Source organism: Hyla sarda, unplaced genomic scaffold (genome assembly GCF_029499605.1).
Source record: "Hyla sarda isolate aHylSar1 unplaced genomic scaffold, aHylSar1.hap1 scaffold_2513, whole genome shotgun sequence".
In the NCBI taxonomy this organism is placed as follows: Eukaryota; Metazoa; Chordata; class Amphibia; order Anura; family Hylidae; genus Hyla; species Hyla sarda.
The window spans coordinates 10,001-27,562 of NW_026609202.1; the positions used below are offsets into that span (position 1 = coordinate 10,001).

The 17,562-nt window shown below is 52.4% G+C and overlaps 1 protein-coding gene across 1 annotated transcript; it reads left to right on the top strand.

Moving 5' to 3' along the window:
• The first annotated feature begins 3,463 nt into the window (after nt 1-3,463).
• TMEM276 (transmembrane protein 276) lies at nt 3,464-16,470 on the top strand. Its single transcript, XM_056553168.1, has 2 exons — nt 3,464-4,370; nt 14,032-16,470. The coding sequence occupies exons 1-2, from the start codon at nt 4,281-4,283 to the stop codon at nt 14,506-14,508; spliced, it is 567 nt and encodes a 188-aa protein (XP_056409143.1). The 5' UTR covers nt 3,464-4,280; the 3' UTR covers nt 14,509-16,470.
• The last annotated feature ends 1,092 nt before the right edge of the window (nt 16,471-17,562 follow it).

Below are 17,562 nucleotides of genomic sequence, written 5' to 3' on the forward strand. Positions count from 1 at the left end.
GTGCTGCGCTCCTCGTTTCTCTTGGTGTGGATATCCATGGGACCCCTGACCCGGGACCTTCTACTGCCTGCGCCCGCTATTACACCTATACTTCTGGAGTGCTGCGCTCCTCGTTTCTCTTGGTGTGGATATCCATGGGACCCCTGACCCGGGACCTTCTACTGCCTGCACCCGCTATTACACCTATGAGAGGTTGTGCTGCTCTTTTCTATTTTTCCTAATTATAAAACCGGGGATGGGGGAGGCAATGGGGCAGCAGCGGTGGTTGGACTAAGGACCGGCAGGGGGAGAGAAGCGGGCGGCGGTGGTGGTGGTCTCTGGCCAGAGGATGGGGGGGGGGGGTCTGACTCAGGAGGAGCCCAGGACCGGCAGGGGGAGAGAAGCGGGCGGCGGTGGTGGTGGTCTCTGGCCAGAGGATGGGGGGGGGGGGGTCTGACTCAGGAGGAGCCCAGGACCGGCAGGGGGAGAGAAGCGGGCGGCGGTGGTGGTGGTCTCTGGCCAGAGGATGGGGGGGGGGGGGGTCTGACTCAGGAGGAGCCCAGGACCGGCAGGGGGAGAGAAGCGGGCGGCGGCGGTCTCTGGCCCCGCAAAAGTTGATGCAGTTCATTGATATAAAGCGCCCGCTTTAAATAATTGATCTGCAACGGCTTCTGCGGGGACGGGTGGGGGGAAATAGCCGATAACTTATAGCGGAATATCGGTATAAATTATTGGCCTGAAAGGTCACTGATTATCGGTATCTGCCCTAAAAAATCTATATCGGTCGATCCCTAGTGTGTAGTATGACGGCTTTATGTGTGGGTTCACACAAGGTCATCGTAGGTGTCTCTTCTCGGTCAGTATTCGGGGGTGTGGTCTCTGATGTGTTGGGTGTATGATGATGATGTCTCTGGTTGTGTTCCTTGCAGGTGTCTCTTCTCGGTCAGTATTCGGGGGTGTGGTCTCTGATGTGTTGGGTGTATGATGATGATGTCTCTGGTTGTGTTCCTTGCAGGTGTCTCTTCTCGGTCAGTATTCGGGGGTGTGGTCTCTGATATGTTGGGGTGTATGATTAGGTCTTTGGTTGTATTCCTCGTAGGTGTCTCTTCTGGCTCAGTATTCGGGGGTGTGGTCTCTGATATGTTGGGGTGTATGATGATGATGATGTCTCTGGTTGTATTCCTCGTAGGTGTCTCCTCTGGGTCAGTATTTGGGGGTGTGGTCTCTGATATGTTGGGGTGTATGATGATGATGATGTCTCTGGTTGTATTGCTCGCAGGTGTCTCTTCTGGCTCAGTATTTGGGGGTGTGTGGTCTCTGATATGTTGGGGTGTATGACGATGTCTCTGTATTCAGCGTAGGTGTCTCTTCTGCTCAGTATTCGGGGGTGTGGTCTCTATGTTGGGGTGTATGATGATGTCTTTGGTTGTATTCCTCATAGATGTCTCTTCTGGCTCAGTATTCGGGGGTGTGGTCTCTGATATGTTGGGGTGTATGATGATGTCTTTGGTTGTATTCCTCGTAGGTGTCTCTTCTGGGTCAGTATTCGGGGGTGTGGTCTCTGATATGTTGGGGTGTATGATGATGATGATGATGTCTCTGGTTGTATTCCTTGTAGGTGTCTCCTCTGGGTCAGTATTTGGGGGTGTGGTCTCTGATATGTTGGGGTGTATGATGATGATGATGATGTCTCTGGTTGTATTGCTCGCAGGTGTCTCTTCTGGCTCAGTATTTGGGGTGTGTGGTCTCTGATATGTTGGGGTGTATGACGATGTCTCTGTATTCAGCGTAGGTGTCTCTTCTGCTCAGTATTCGGGGGTGTGGTCTCTATGTTGGGGTGTATGATGATGTCTTTGGTTGAATTCCTCATAGATGTCTCTTCTGGCTCAGTATTCGGGGGTGTGGTCTCTGATATGTTGGGGTGTATGATGATGTCTTTGGTTGAATTCCTCATAGATGTCTCTTCTGGGTCAGTATTCATGGGGGTGGTCTCTGATATGTTGGGGTGTATGATGTCTCTGGTTGTATTCCTCGTAGGTGTCTCTTCTGGGTCAGTATTTGGGGGTGTGGTCTCTGATATGTTGGGGTGTATGATGATGATGTCTCTGGTTGTATTCCTCGTAGGTGTCTCTTCTCGGTCAGTATTCGGGGGGTGGTGGTCTCTGATATGTTGGGGTGTATGATGATGATGTCTCTGGTTGTATTCCTCGTAGGTGTCTCTTCTCTGTCAATATTCAGGGGTGTGGTCTCTGATATGTTGGGGTGTATGATGATGTCTCTTCTCGGTCAGTATTTGGGGGGGTAGTCTCTGATATGTTGGGGTGTATGATGATGTCTCTGGTTGTATTCCTCACAGGTGTCCCTTCTCGGTCAGTATTCGGGGGTGTGGTCTCTGATATGTTGGGGTGTATGATGATGTCTCTGGTTGTATTCCTCACAGGTGTCCCTTCTCGGTCAGTATTCGGGGGTGTGGTCTCTGATATGTTGGGGTGTATGATGATGTCTCTGGTTATTTTCCTCGTAGGTGTCTCTTCTCGGTCAGTATTCGGGGGTGTGGTCTCTGATATGTTGGGGTGTATGATGATGATGTCTCTGGTTGTGTTCCTCGTAGGTGTCTCTTCTGGCTCAGTATTTGGGGGTGTGGTCTCTGATATGTTGGGGTTTATGATGATGATAATGATGTCTCTCGTTGTATTCCTCGTAGGTGTCTCTTCTGGGTCAGTATTCAGGGGTGTGATCTCATATGTTGGAGTGTATGATGATGATGTCTCTGGTTCTATTCCTCATAGGTGTCTCTTCTGGGTCAGTATTCGGGAGGGTGGTCTCATATGTTGGAGTGTATGATGATGATGATGATGATGATGTCTCTGGTTGTATTCCTCGCAGATGTCTCTTCTCGGTCAGTATTTGGGGGTGTGGTCTCTGATATGTTGGGGGTGTATGATGATAATGTCTCTGGTTGTATTCCTCGTAGGTGTCTCTTCTGGCTCAGTATTCAGGGGGTGGTCTCTGATATGTTGGGGTGTATGATGATAATGTCTCTGGTTGTATTCCTCGTAGGTGTGTCTTCTCTGTCAGTATTCGGGGTGTGGTCTCTGATATGATGGGGTGTATGATGATGTGTGTCTGGTTATTTTCCTCGCAGGTGTCTCTTCTGGCTCAGTATTTGGTGTGGGGGGGGGGGGGGGTCTCTGATATGTTGGGGGTGTATGATGATAATGTCTCTGGTTGTATTCCTCGTAGGTGTGTCTTCTGGCTCAGTATTCAGAGGGTGGTCTCTGATATGTTGGGGTGTATGATGATAATGTCTCTGGTTGTATTCCTCGTAGGTGTGTCTTCTCTGTCAGTATTCGGGGTGTGGTCTCTGATATGACGGGGTGTATGATGATGTGTGTCTGGTTATTTTCCTCGCAGGTGTCTCTTCTGGCTCAGTATTCGGAGGGGGGGTGGTCTCTGATATGTTGGGGTGTATGATGATGTCTCTGGTTGTATTCCTCTTAGGTGTCTCTTCTGGCTCAGTATTCGGGGGTGTATGATGATGATGTCTCTGGTTGTATTCCTCGCAGGTGTCTCTTCTGGCTCAGTATTCGGGGGTGTGGTCTCTGATATGTTGGGTTGTATGATGATGTCTCTGGTTGTATTCCTCGTAGGTGTCTCCTCTCGGTCAGTATTTGGGGGTGTGGTCTCTGATATGTTGGGGTGTATGATGATGGCTTTGGTTGTGTTCCTCGCAGGTGTCTCTTCTTGGTCTGTATTCGGGGGTGTGGTCTCTTATATGTTGGGGTGTATGATGATAATGTCTCTGGTTGTATTCCTCGTAGGTGTCTCCTCTCGGTCAGTATTCGGGGGTGTGGTCTCTGATATGTTGGGGTGTATGATGATGGCTTTGGTTGTGTTCCTCGCAGGTGTCTCTTCTTGGTCTGTATTCGGGGGTGTGGTCTCTAATATGTTGGGGTGTATGATGATAATGTCTCTGGTTGTATTCCTCGCAGGTGTCTCTTCTGGCTCAGTATTTGAGGGTGTGGTCTCTGATATGTTGGGGTGTATGATGATGGCTTTGGTTGTGTTCCTCGCAGGTGTCTCTTCTTGGTCTGTATTCGGGGGTGTGGTCTCTTATATGTTGGGGTGTATGATGATAATGTCTCTGGTTGTATTCCTCGTAGGTGTCTCCTCTCGGTCAGTATTCGGGGGTGTGGTCTCTGATATGTTGGGGTGTATGATGATGTCTCTCTGGTTATTTTCCTCGCAGGTGTCTCTTCTGGCTCAGTATTCGGGGGTCCGGCTCCTCTCGCTCCCCCACAATGTTCTCCCATTATAAGGATGTGGTTCTCCTGATGTCTCGCTCCATCTTGTGTGCTGTGTCTTTCGTCTCCGCGTTCCGCACTCTTCAGGTATATTGCTGGATACTGGGACATGACCACAAACCCTCCAATCACCAACAAGATTCACTGCTCACCTTGGTGCATAGATATAGAGCTATAATACAATCACCAAAACCTGCCACAACAACCAATCAGATCGCTGCTTTCATTCCGAGGCCTTGTTAAAAATAAAAGCCGCGATCTGATTTGTTGCTATGGGCAACTCAGCAACGTTTCCTCTGGACGGATTGTGATAAATCTCCCCCAATATTTATAAAAACAATAGAGCCATAGAAAATAAGTAAATCTGTCCTATAAAAGTGGCCACTAGAGGTCCTCATAAAATGTCCAGAGAGCAGAGGGGGCGGGCAGTGTGTGAGCGGCTGTGATTGGCTGAGAGGAGGCCACACCCCCTCACACCTCTCCAGCTCTGCAGCATCGAGAAGGATTCAGTGTAGAGAAGAGGGGGCAAGTGTGACGGCAACATGTAGGAGAAGGGGAGGGGGTTGTTACAGTGTGTCACCCCAGAGTAAGGAGATGGGGAGGAGGGTTGTTACAGTGTGTCACCCCAGAGTAAGGAGATGGGGAGGAGGGTTGTTACAGTGTGTCACCCCATAGTAAGGAGATGGGGAGGAGGGTTGTTACAGTGTGTCACCCCATAGTAAGGAGATGGGGAGGGGGGTTGTTAGTGTGTCTCCCCATAGTAAGGAGATGGGGAGGGGGGGTTTGTTACACTGTGTCACCCCATAGTAAGGAGATGGGTTGTTACAGTGTGTCACCCCATAGTAAGGGGATGTGGAGGGGGGTTGTTACAGTGTGTCACCCCAGAGTAAGGAGATGGGGAGGAGGGTTGTTACAGTGTGTCACCCCAGTAGTAAGGAGATTACATGAGGAGGAGGTTTGTTACAGTGTGTCACCCCATAGTAAGGGGATGTGGAGGGGGGTTGTTACAGTGTGTCACCCCAGAGTAAGGAGATGGGGAGGGGGGATGTTACAGTGTGTCACCCCCCTGGGCTGTGGAGTCGGTAGATAAATGTTCCGACTCCTCTGTATTAATATGAGGTTGTATTTTATACATTCCTTGAAGGAAAGAAAGGTAACATACCTGTCATTACCACAGGACTACTGGCTGGGAAGCCAACAGTCTACTGTATTGAACAGTTTGTGTGCTGATCTGCTGCTGAAGATAGGACAGTGGGAGGATCCAGGAAGGGACATTTATTATAAAACATAATTTCCCTAGTAGAATCCCATAGTCATGTTTAAAGGGGTACTCCTCCCCTAGACATCTTATCCCCTATCCAAAGGATAGGGGATAAGATGTCAGATCGCCGGGGTCCTGCTGCTGGGGACCCCCGGGATCGCCACTGCGAGTTCGCTCTGTGCGTAATGATGGGCGATACAGGGGATGGAGCAGCGTGACATCATGGCTCCGCCCCTCGTGACATCACTGCCCGCCCCCTTAATGCAAGTCTATGGCAGGGGGCGTGACGACCCCCCACGCCCCTTCCCATAGACTTGTATTGAGGGGGCGGGCCATGACATCACGAGGGGCGGGGCTGTGACGTAACGATGCTCTGGTCCCTGTATCGCCCGTCATTACTCGCTCGCTCTGTGCAGTAATAAGCGCACGGTGCCGCAGCGGCGATCCCGGGGGTCCCCAGCAGCGGGACCCCGGCGATCTGACATCTTATCCCCTTTCCAAAGGATAGGGGATAAGATGTCAGATTGCCGGGGTCCCGCTGCTGGGGACCCCCGGGATCGCCGATGCGGCACCGCGCTATCATTACTGCACAGAGCGAGTTTGCTCTGTGCGTAATGAAGGGTGATACAGGGGCCGTAGCATCACTACATCACGGCTCCGCCCCTCGTGATGTCTAGGGGCGGAGTACCCCTTTAAGCTAACAATCGAATTTACAAGTTTTTATAGCCTTAGCTGAATGGCAGCAGTTTTTCCAATGTCCAGCACTTGGTATGCGAATAAAATAATCTTCGTTTATTGAAGTTGCACAGGACAAACAGGTACAAGTGGTCTTTCTGACGCGTTTCGCGCTTAGATGCGCTTAGTCATATGACCACGCATCTAAGCGCATCTAAGCGCGAAACGCGTCAGAAAGACCACTTGTACCTGTTTGTCCTGTGCAACTTCAATAAACGAAGATTATTTTATTCGCATACCAAGTGCTGGACATTCGTTTGTGTTGGATTTACTGTGGAAGCCGGGGCGGTGCCGGCGGGTCCGAGACACAGGTGTGCGCATTGCAGGAGTGAGCTGTATCTTGCTTGGATACTTTACAGTTTTTCCAATGGTTTACAGCTTCAGTCTTGAACTATTGATCCTCCATTCCCTTCACTTATACAAGTGTCTCTAGTCCTGCCAAAAACATGATCAGTGAGAGGTAGGTTACCCATGGGTTCCCTGTAACAGCAGAACACAACACTATGGAAAGTATAAGTATTGCCGCTCCTAATTGTGCGTTGCGTGCCATATAGTGAAGCACATGAAAAGCTTCTTCACAGTCTCTTAACGTGTTCGTTTTGCGGTTACGTGAGGCCCTGCATGCATTGGTCTTTATTCTTATAGTAGGGAAGTCATTAATTATAACTTTTTGTGAATTGGGACATTTAAACTTGCATTTTTTTTTATTTTTTATGCCAATCTAAATTGGAATCGGAGTCGGTGCATTGTTTGCCGACTCCGACTCCAGGTACCCAAAATTTTGTTAGACTCCGACTCCACAGCCCTGGTCACCCCATAGTAAGGAGATGGGGAGGGGGGTTGTTACAGTGTGTCACCCCATAGTAAGGAGATGGGTTGTTACATTGTATCACCCCATAGTAAGGAGATGGGGAGGGGGGTTGTTACAGTGTGTCACCCCATAGTAAGGAGATGGGGAGGGGGGTTGTTACAGTGTGTCACCCCATAGTAAGGAGATGGGGAGGGGGGTTGTTACAGTGTGTCACCCCATAGTAAGGAGATGGGGAGGGGGGTTGTTACAGTGTGTCACCCCATAGTAAGGAGATGGGGAGGGGGGTTGTTACAGTGTGTCACACCATAGTAAGGAGATGGGGAGGGGGGTTGTTACAGTGTGTCACACCATAGTAAGGAGATGGGGAGGGGGGTTGTTACAGTGTATCACCCCATAGTAAGTAGATGGGGAGCGGGGTTGTTACAGTGTGTCACCCCAGTAGTACGGAGATTTGTTACAGTGTGTCACTCCAGTAGTAAGGAGATGGGGAGGAGGGTTGTTACAGTGTGTCACCCCAGAGTAAGGAGATGGGGAGGGGGTTGTTACAGTGTGTCACCCCAGTAGTAAGGAGATTACATGAGGAGGTTTAGTCGTGTACAGTGAGGAGGAGGAGGTTTAGTCGTGTACAGTGAGGAGGAGGAGGTTTAGTCGTGTACAGTGAGGGAGGAGGAGGTTTAGTCGTGTACAGAGGGGAGGAGGAGGTTTAGTCGTGTACAGTGAGGGAGGAGGAGGAGGTTTAGTTGTGTACAGTGAGGAGGAGGAGGAGGTTTAGTCGTGTACAGTGAGGAGGAGGAGGAGGTTTAGTCGTGTACAGAGGGGAGGAGGAGGTTTAGTCGTGTACAGTGAGGGAGGAGGAGGAGGTTTAGTCGTGTACAGTGAGGAGGAGGAGGTTTAGTCGTGTACAGTGAGGAGGAGGTTTAGTCGTGTACAGTGAGGAGGAGGTTTAGTCGTGTACAGTGAGGAGGAGGTTTAGTCGTGTACAGTGAGGAGGAGAAGGTTTAGTCGTGTACAGAGGGGAGGAGGAGGTTTAGTCGTGTACAGTGAGGGAGGAGGAGGAGGTTTAGTCGTGTACAGTGAGGAGGAGGAGGTTTAGTCGTGTACAGTGAGGAGGAGGTTTAGTCGTGTACAGTGAGGAGGAGGAGGTTTAGTTGTGTAAAGTGAGGAGGAGGAGGTTTAGTCGTGTACAGTGGGGAGGTTTAGTCGTGTACAGTGGGGAGGTTTAGTCGTGTACAGTGGGGAGGTTTAGTCGTGTACAGTGAGGGGGAGGTTTAGTCGTGTACAGTGAGGGGGGGAGGTTTAGTCGTGTACAGTGAGGGGGGGGAGGTTTAGTCGTGTACAGTGAGGGGGGGAGGTTTAGTCTTGTACAGTGAGAGCTGCAATCTGTGACTTCTCCTCCGCAGACCCCCCCCTCCCCCTATCACATGAGGGGGAGGTTTAGTCGTGTACAGTGAGGGGGAGGTTTAGTCGTGTACAGTGAGGGGGGGAGGTTTAGGCGTGTACAGTGAGGAGGAGGAGGTTTAGTCGTGTACAGAGGGGAGGAGGAGGTTTAGTCGTGTACAGTGAGGAGGAGGAGGAGGTTTAGTCGTGTACAGTGAGGAGGAGGAGGAGGTTTAGTCGTGTACAGTGAGGAGGAGGAGGTTTAGTCGTGTAAAGTGAGGAGGAGGAGGTTTAGTCGTGTAAAGTGAGGAGGAGGAGGTTTAGTCGTGTACAGTGAGGAGGTTTAGTAGTGTACAGTGAGGGGGAGGTTTAGTCGTGTACAGTGAGGGGGGAGGTTTAGTCGTGTACAGTGAGGGGGGTGAGGTTTAGTCGTGTACAGTGAGGGGGCGAGGTTTAGTCGTGTACAGTGAGGGGGGGAGGTTTAGTCGTGTACAGTGAGGGGGGGAGGTTTAGTCGTGTACAGTGAGGGGGGGGAGGTTTAGTCGTGTACAGTGAGGGGGAGGTTTAGTCGTGTACAGTGAGGGGGAGGTTTAGTCGTGTACAGTGAGGAGGAGGTTTAGTCGTGTACAGTGAGGAGGAGGAGGTTTAGGCGTGTACAGTGAGGAGGAGGAGGTTTAGTCGTGTACAGTGAGGGGGGGAGGTTTAGGCGTGTACAGTGAGGGGGGGAGGTTTAGGCGTGTACAGTGAGGGGGGGAGGTTTAGGCATGTACAGTGAGGAGGAGGAGGTTTAGGCGTGTACAGTGAGGGGGAGGTTTAGGCGTGTACAGTGAGGGGGAGGTTTAGGCGTGTACAGTGAGGGGGGGAGGTTTAGGCGTGTACAGTGAGGGGGGGAGGTTTAGGCGTGTACAGTGAGGGGGGAGGTTTAGTCGTGTACAGTGAGGGGGGGGGGGGGGAGGGACTAGAACAGCAGCAAACAGGCGCTGGATTACGTGCAGCCAACGGATATACACATAAAGATAACAACCAATGTACTGACATTATAAAAGAGCTGAGGTCATAGTCATTCAGCCCGACAGCTCCCAGAGCACCCACTTTGAGAATCCAACCCCCCTCACTGGGGCAGCATAGAATGTCTATCTCCACCATAGCGAGGCGGGTTAACTCTTTGGAGACCAGCAAATCTGAGACAGGAGCAATCACCATTATGGGTTTCTCGAACATGACGAGCGGCCCCGTGCGAACAGGATGAAAATGTTCTGATTCGTACAGACAAGTTGTGGATCGTCTTGTACACGTAGAAAAATCCACAAAGGCAGAAAATAAACCAAATAAGACGCGCGACGTGTCATCAGTTGGTTATCTGTGTGTGAATATCCACCAAGCTTCACTGCGTGTGAGACTGTACCAAACAGCCGCCGTCCCAAAGAGATCACGTGGATTTCCTGGGATGACGGGAGGGGAAGATTTTGGATTTTTTTTACCACCTATAAAACCTCCTGATCCTGTAGCTGTCGGCGGACGAACCCCAGGTCTCAGTTTCTGAGGTTGAAACAAATAAATAGTGACCCTCTAAGTCACGAATCGCAGTGTCTAGATTTAAAGAGCGACCCTGCGGCTGTCACAGGAGGGTATAAACGTAGTGAACAAGTATCCCGTAATGACCTACCGGATTTTTCGCCGTATAAGACGCACTTTTTCTTCCCCAAAACTGGGGGGAAAGGTTGGTGCGTCTTATACGGCGAATACACACCTATCGTTGTGGTCCCTGCGGCCATGAACGTCCGGCACCCGCGGCTAATACAGGACATCACCGATTGCTGTGATACCATGTATTAACCCTTCAGACGTGGCAATTAAAGCTGACCGCCGCGTCTGAAGCGAAAGTGACACTAACCTGGCTGTTCAATCGGGCTGTTCTGGACCGCCGAGGTGAAATCACGGCGTCCCGAACAGCTTACATGACACTGGGAGGGACCTTACCTGCCTCCTCTGTGTCTTCTCCGTGCCGGGATCCCCTGCATGGCCGGCGCTCTCCTTCCTCGTCATCACGCAGGCTGTTCCGTCATCCAGTAGGAGCAGTGTGCGTAGCGACGTGATGACGGCGACGGAGAGCATGGATCCCGGGGAACAAGACGTTCGGAGCTTCGGGAACGCGGCGACAGCGATGGAGGGCGACATCCAGGGGAGCGGTGAAGGGTCCGGAGCGGGGGGGGGGGGGGGGGGGGAACACGTGAGTATTACCTCCTATACCAGTGGTCTTCAACCTGCGGACACCGTAAACACCGTATTTTTCACCATATAAGAAGCTCCGGCATATAAGACGAAAAATCTAGAAAATGATCTAGAAAATAAAGATTCTGACCCAAATACAATGTAAAGTATAAGACAGTGGTCTTCAACCTGCAGAACTTCAGATGGTGCAAAACTACAACTCCCAGCATGCCCGGACAGCCGTTGGCTGTCCGGGCATGCTGGGAGTTGTAGTTTTGCAACATCTGGAGGTCCGCCGGTTGAAGACCACTGGTATAGGAGGGAATATTCACGTGTCCCCGCCGCTCCGGACCCTTCACCGCTGCCCTGGATGTCGCCCTCCATCGCTGTCCCCGTCGCTCCGGACGTCTTCTTCCCCGGCATCCTCGCTCTCTGTCACCGACATCACGTCGCTACGTACGCCGCTCCCATTGGATGACGGGATGGCGTGCTCGACTATGTGATGATGAAGGAGAGCGCCGGCCATGCAGGTCCCTCCCAGTGTCCTGTAAGCTGTTCGGGACGCTGCGATTTCACCGTCGAGGTCCCGAACAGCCCGACTGAACAGCCGGGTTAGTGTCACTTTCTCTTCAGACGTGGTGGTCAGCTTTGATCGCCGCGTCTGAAGGGTTAATACAGGGCATCACCGCGATCGGTGATGTCCTGTATTAGCCGCGGGTCCCGGCCGTTGATGGCCGCAGGGACCGTGGCGATAGGTGTGTATTTGCCGTATAAGACACTCCAACTTTACCCCCCCCCCCAAGTTTTGGGGAAGAAAGAGTGCGTCTTATACGGCGAAAAATCCGGTAGGTGGGACACATTTATGGAGAAATATAAAATAAAAGGTAGTAAATGTTTTGAATACAAGTGCGAAACGCATGGGAGGAGGATCGGCACAATCCCAGGGAAGAGGAGAAAAATCTCCCAAAAAACGGCGGGAAAAATATTTAAAGGGATTGTAGAAGCCGTCGTCTGTAATTGTAGGATTCCAGAAAGATAAATGGAAGGAACAATAACGGAGGAAGAATGGGGAGAAATGTTCCACAATATTAATCAGTAAATGAAAATCATAAAATATTGTTAATAAAAATAATGCCCAGATTACTGTATACACCGGAAAAGGGGCAACGCTGAATGTCCGAAATGTCAAAATCCCAATGCAGACTGAAGTCACATGCTATGGGGATGGTCACAGATCCAAAAATTACGGGTAATGAAAACTTCCCCCGGGAGGTTAGAGCAGCTGAATGGTAATAATCTACCAGGCATCACGAACACGTGTATTACCCGAATGGTTCCTCCCTACAGGAATGATTACAAAACCAAGGAGGAGTGCGGAAAATCTACAACACCATAAAGAATAGGAAGCAGAGGATGTATAGAATGGGGGGGGAGGGGAGAAAGGAAATGGCTGGGGGAGGGGGGGAGGGGAGAAAGGAAATGGCTGGGGGGGGGGAGGGGAGAAAGGAAATGGCTGGGGGGGGGAGGGGAGAAAGGAAATGGCTGGGGGGGGGGAGGGGAGAAAGGAAATGGCTGGGGGGGGGGAGGGGAGAAAGGAAATGGCTGGGGGGGGGGAGGGGAGAAAGGAAATGGCTGGGGGGGGGGAGGGGAGAAAGGAAATGGCTGGGGGGGGGAGGGGAGAAAGGAAATGGCTGGGGGGGGGGAGGGGAGAAAGGAAATGGCTGGGGGGGGGGAGGGGAGAAAGGAAATGGCTGGGGGAGGGGGGGAGGGGAGAAAGGAAATGGCTGGGGGAGGGGGGGAGGGGAGAAAGGAAATGGCTGGGGGAGGGGGGGAGGGGAGAAAGGAAATGGCTGGGGGAGGGGGGGAGGGGAGAAAGGAAATGGCTGGGGGGGGGAGGGGAGAAAGGAAATGGCTGGGGGAGGGGGGGAGGGGAGAAAGGAAATGGCTGGGGGAGGGGGGGAGGGGAGAAAGGAAATGGCTGGGGGGGGGGAGGGGAGAAAGGAAATGGCTGGGGGGGGAGGGGAGAAAGGAAATGGCTGGGGGGAGGGAGGGGAGAAAGGAAATGGATGGGGGGAGGGGAGAAAGGAAATGGCTGGGGGGAGGGAGTGGAGAAAGGAAATGGATGGGGGGGAGGGGAGAAAGGAAATGGCTGGGGCGGGGAGGGGATAAAGGAACTGGCTGAGGGGGGAGGGGAGAAAGGAAATGGAAAAGGAGATGTTGGGTGGGGGGAATGGGGGAGGGGGTTGATGTTGGGTGGGGGGAATGGGGGAGGGGGTTGATGTTGGGTGGGGGGGAATGGGGGAGGGGGTTGATGTTGGGTAGGGGGGAATGGGGGAGGGGGTTGATGTTGGGTGGGGGGGAATGGGGGAGGGGGTTGATGTTGGGTGGGGGGGGGAATGGGGGAGGGGGTTGATGTTGGGTGGGGGGGAATGGGGGAGGGGGTTGATGTTGGGTGGGGGGGAATGGGGGAGGGGTTGATGTTGGGTGGGGGGGGAATGGGGGAGGGGTTGATGTTGGGTGGGTGGGGGGGGGAATGGGGTTTGTAATGACTGTACTATGGGTTCCTTATTTATGAAATGTATCTTTTATAACTGTTGTACTGTATAAAGGAAAAAGAGAGGAAAAATAAACATGTGGTATCGCCGCGTGTGTAAATTCAATGGCGTATGCGCAAAAAAAATTCCAAAGTCCAAAATAATGTATTTTTGGTCACTTTTTATATCAAGAAAAAATGAATTAAAAGCCATCAAAAAGTCCTATCAATACAAAAATGGTACCGACAAAAACTTCAGATCACGGCGCAAAAAATGAACCCTCATACCGCCCCATACACGGAAAAACCAAAACAAGTTATAGGGGTCAGAAGATGAGAATTTTAAACGTATACATTTTCCTGCATGTAGTTATGACTTTTTTCAGAAGACAATATCCAACCTATATAATTCGGGGATCATTTTAGAATAATGAGAAGGGGTCATTTTTACTGAAAAATGTTCTGCGTAGAAAAAGAAGCCCCCAAAAGTTACAAAATGGCATTTTATTTTTTTATTTTGTCGCACAATGATTTTTATTTCCGTTTCACCGTAGATTTTTGGGTAAAATGGCTGACGTCATTACAAAGTAGAATTGGTGGCGCAAAAATAAGCATCATATGGATCTGAAGGTGCAAAATTGAAAGAGTTATGATTTTTTAAAGGTAATGAGGAAAAAATGAAAGTGAAAGAAGCTCTGGTCATTAAGGGGTTAATGGTTTTGTTACTGGGCCTTATAACGGATGTATAGAGCTGTGAATGCGCCCTTACACTGATTACTGGCAGAGCTGTTGTGTGAGAGTCTCCCGCTTGTATCTGCAGGTTCACCGAGGGGCCTCCGCTGGCTTCCTGCTCCACGGCCTGTCCTCTGTCCTTGGCGTTGTGTGTCTCCTGCTCCCCGGACTCTCTGTAGACTGCAGCCGCCTCTGGGTCTCCTCCATCATCGGGTTGCCTCTTCTGGTCTTCTCCTTCTTCTGGCTGAATGGAGACCACTTTACTGCCAACCTTGCCCTGATGTGCGCCCTGCTCCTGGCTGCCTGCTCCCCGCAGCTGACCTATGACACGAGGCTTGTGGGCATGCACCTCACCCACGCCGGGGCTTCCCTCAGTATACTGGTGATCTCTGTGTTCACCGGGAACAGGACTGGACTGCTGGGCAGCCTGGCACTGGGCACCTGGGGGCTGATCTCTTTTTTGGATACGGGGAGAGTAAAACCATTGTGTATACAGGTTGGTGCAGACTGTGCGCTAGGCGCTGCGATCCTGGCCTTCCAGATGGCGCTGAAGACTCCTTTATGAACCAGGCGAGCTCCGCCTTGTGTCGTAGGGCACAGATGGCATTACAGGTGGAGCAGACGTTATAACTGGAATCGGGGTGAAGGAATGTGACTGGCCAAACGCCCGCACTAATTTCCAAACTAAAGTGGATCTGTCCGCTCTAGAACATGGGCAGATAGAAAGATAAACAAATGGTACCCTCCGAGCACTGTTTTCCTTTCAAGTGTCACAGAGATGGAGCTGAGCTGCAAGTGCCCTTGTTCCACCCTCTTGTCTTCCAGCACCAAGCGATGGCAGGGAAGGGTGGGGGAGGGAGGAGGCTTGCATGCTCTAGAGCTAACATATTCCTTTTAGGGGCACTTGAGTGTTTAAAAACGTATCCACAAGATATAAAGATAAGTCTCTGATCATCGGAGTTCCCCTTTAAGGAGCCAGATCCTAGTGGACCCTAGAGGTGGTCCTTCTTAGTGATGTCCTGCTCTGTGGTTATGTTGTCTAGAAATCTTTTTACCACAGAGCCATAAAATGAGCAAACGCAACTCCAGGCCCGGACTGCTGCGGTAACTGAGCTCTAGACCTCTCCTACTGTATTCTGGGAGCTTTTTTCTGTCACACAGAGGATTGTCCCTCTCTCAGTTCTCCCTGGCAGTGAGCCACAAGAACAGATTCCTTCCTCTCTTAGCTCTCCCTAGGCCACCCACTGGTGATGTAACCACTCCTGTTCCCTTATCTACAACTAGGGGGCACCCACCTGCCAGGTTACCACTCCTGCTCCCTAATCTACATTTAGGGGCGCCCACCGGGCATGTTACCTCTCCTGTTCCCTCATCTACATCTAGGGGGCGCCCACTGGCCATGTTACCACTCCTGTCTCCTCATGTACATCTAGGGGGCGCCCACCAGCCATGTTTTTCCTCCTGTCTCCTCATTTACATCAAGGGGGCGCCCACCGGCCATGTTACCACTCCTGTCTCCTCATTTACATCTAGGGGGCGCCCACCGGCCATGTTACCACTCCTGCTCCCTAATCTACATCTAGGGGGCGCCCACCGGCCATGTTACCACTCCTGCTCCCTAATCTACATCTAGGGGGCGCCCACCGGCCATGTTACCACTCCTGTCTCCTCATTTACATCTAGGGGGCGCCCACCGGCCATGTTACCACTCCTGTCTCCTCATTTACATCTAGGGGGCGCCCACCGGGCATGTTACCACTCCTGTTCCCTCATCTACAGCTAGGGGTCACCTACCGGCCATGTTACCACTCCTGCTCCCTAATCTACATCTAGGGGGCGCCCACCGTGCATGTTACCACTCCTGTTCCCTCATCTACAGCTAGGGGGCACCTACCGGGCATATTACCACTCCTGTTCCCTCAAACAATCCTTAATATAAATATCATCCTTATATAAGGAATACGTTCATCACTGGTGCCAAGTGTAATCCAAGACTTAAAGGGGTACTCCAGTGTAAGAAAATGATTTTACATAAATACAAATTGCACAATTTCCTAATATAGTGTAATAAACTAATTCCACTAACTTCAGCATGTTGTTGCGTGTTGATTCACCCCTTACAGGAAGTTGTGTAGTCATCTTATTGTCAGTGTGGTATTGTCTCCAGTTACCTGGCTCCTCCATTTCTTCAGATAAGAAGTTGTGTAGTACTCTCATTGTCAGTGTGGTGATGTCTCAGCAGCCCAAAGTGTGCCAAGAAAATTACACCCCCACCAGCCTGACCCGCTGATACCAGGCCGGAGGGATCCAGGCTTTATATTGTTAACACCAAATTCTGACCCATCTGATGTCACCGCTGGAATGGAGACTCCTCAGACCAGGGAACGTTCTTCCACTGTCCAGTTCTTGTGTGAATTGTAGCCTCCGTTTCCTGGTCTTATCCGACAATTTTGGCCCCTCTGGTGTGGTCTTAGCTGACAGGCGGTGCTCCCGGTGTGGTCTTAGCTGACAGGCGGTGCTTCCGGTGTGGTCTTAGCTGACAGGCGGTGCTCCCGGTGTGGTCTTAGCTGACAGGCGGTGCTCCCGGTGTGGTCTTAGCTGACAGGCGGGGCTCCCCGTGTGGTCTTAGCTGACAGGAGGGGCTCCCGGTGTGGTCTTAGCTGACAGGCGGGGCTCCCGGTGTGGTCCTAGCTGACGCGTGTGATCCCCGGTGTGGTCCTAGCTGACGCGAGGGGGTCCCCGGTGTGGTCCTAGCTGACGCGAGGGGGTCCCCGGTGTGGTCCTAGCTGACGCGAGGGGGTCCCCGGTGTGGTCCTAGCTGACGCGAGGGGGTCCCCGGTGTGGTCCTAGCTGACGCGAGGGGGTCCCCGGTGTGGTCCTAGCTGACGCGAGGGGGTCCCCGGTGTGGTCCTAGCTGACGCGAGGGGGTCCCCGGTGTGGTCCTAGCTGGCGCGAGGGGGTCCCCGGTGTGGTCCTAGCTGGCGCGAGGGGGTCCCCGGTGTGGTCCTAGCTGGCGCGAGGGGGTCCCCGGTGTGGTCCTAGCTGGCGCGAGGGGGTCCCCGGTGTGGTCCTAGCTGGCGCGAGGGGGTCCCCAGTGTGGTCTTAGCTGGCGCGCGTGACCCCCCCCGGTGTGGTCTTAGCTGGCGCGCGTGACCCCCCCGGTGTGGTCTTAGCTGGCGCGCGTGACCCCCCCGGTGTGGTCTTAGCTGGCGCGCGTGACCCCCCCGGTGTGGTCTTAGCTGGCGCGCGTGACCCCCCCGGTGTGGTCTTAGCTGGCGCGTGTGCCCCCCCCCGGTGTGGTCTTAGCTGGCGCGCGTGACCCCCCCCGGTGTGGTCTTAGCTGGCGCGCGTGACCCCCCCGGTGTGGTCTTAGCTGGCGCGCGTGACCCCCCCGGTGTGGTCTTAGCTGGCGCGCGTGACCCCCCCGGTGTGGTCTTAGCTGGCGCGCCGATGCCGCTCCTCCTATTACACTGCCGATGCCGCTCCTCCTATTACACTGCCGATGCCGCTCCTCCTATTACACTGCCGATGCCGCTCCTCCTATTACACTGCCGATGCCGCTCCTCCTATTACACTGCCGATGCCGCTCCTCCTATTACACTGCCGATGCCGCTCCTCC

Bases quoted from the DNA above. Each gene is read 5' to 3' on its own strand.
- TMEM276 (XM_056553168.1), top strand. From the start codon at position 4,281: ATGTTCTCCCATTATAAGGATGTGGTTCTCCTGATGTCTCGCTCCATC. The intron at 4,371-14,031 runs GTATATTGCTGG...TTGTATCTGCAG, and splicing joins CCGCGTTCCGCACTCTTCAG to GTTCACCGAGGGGCCTCCGC.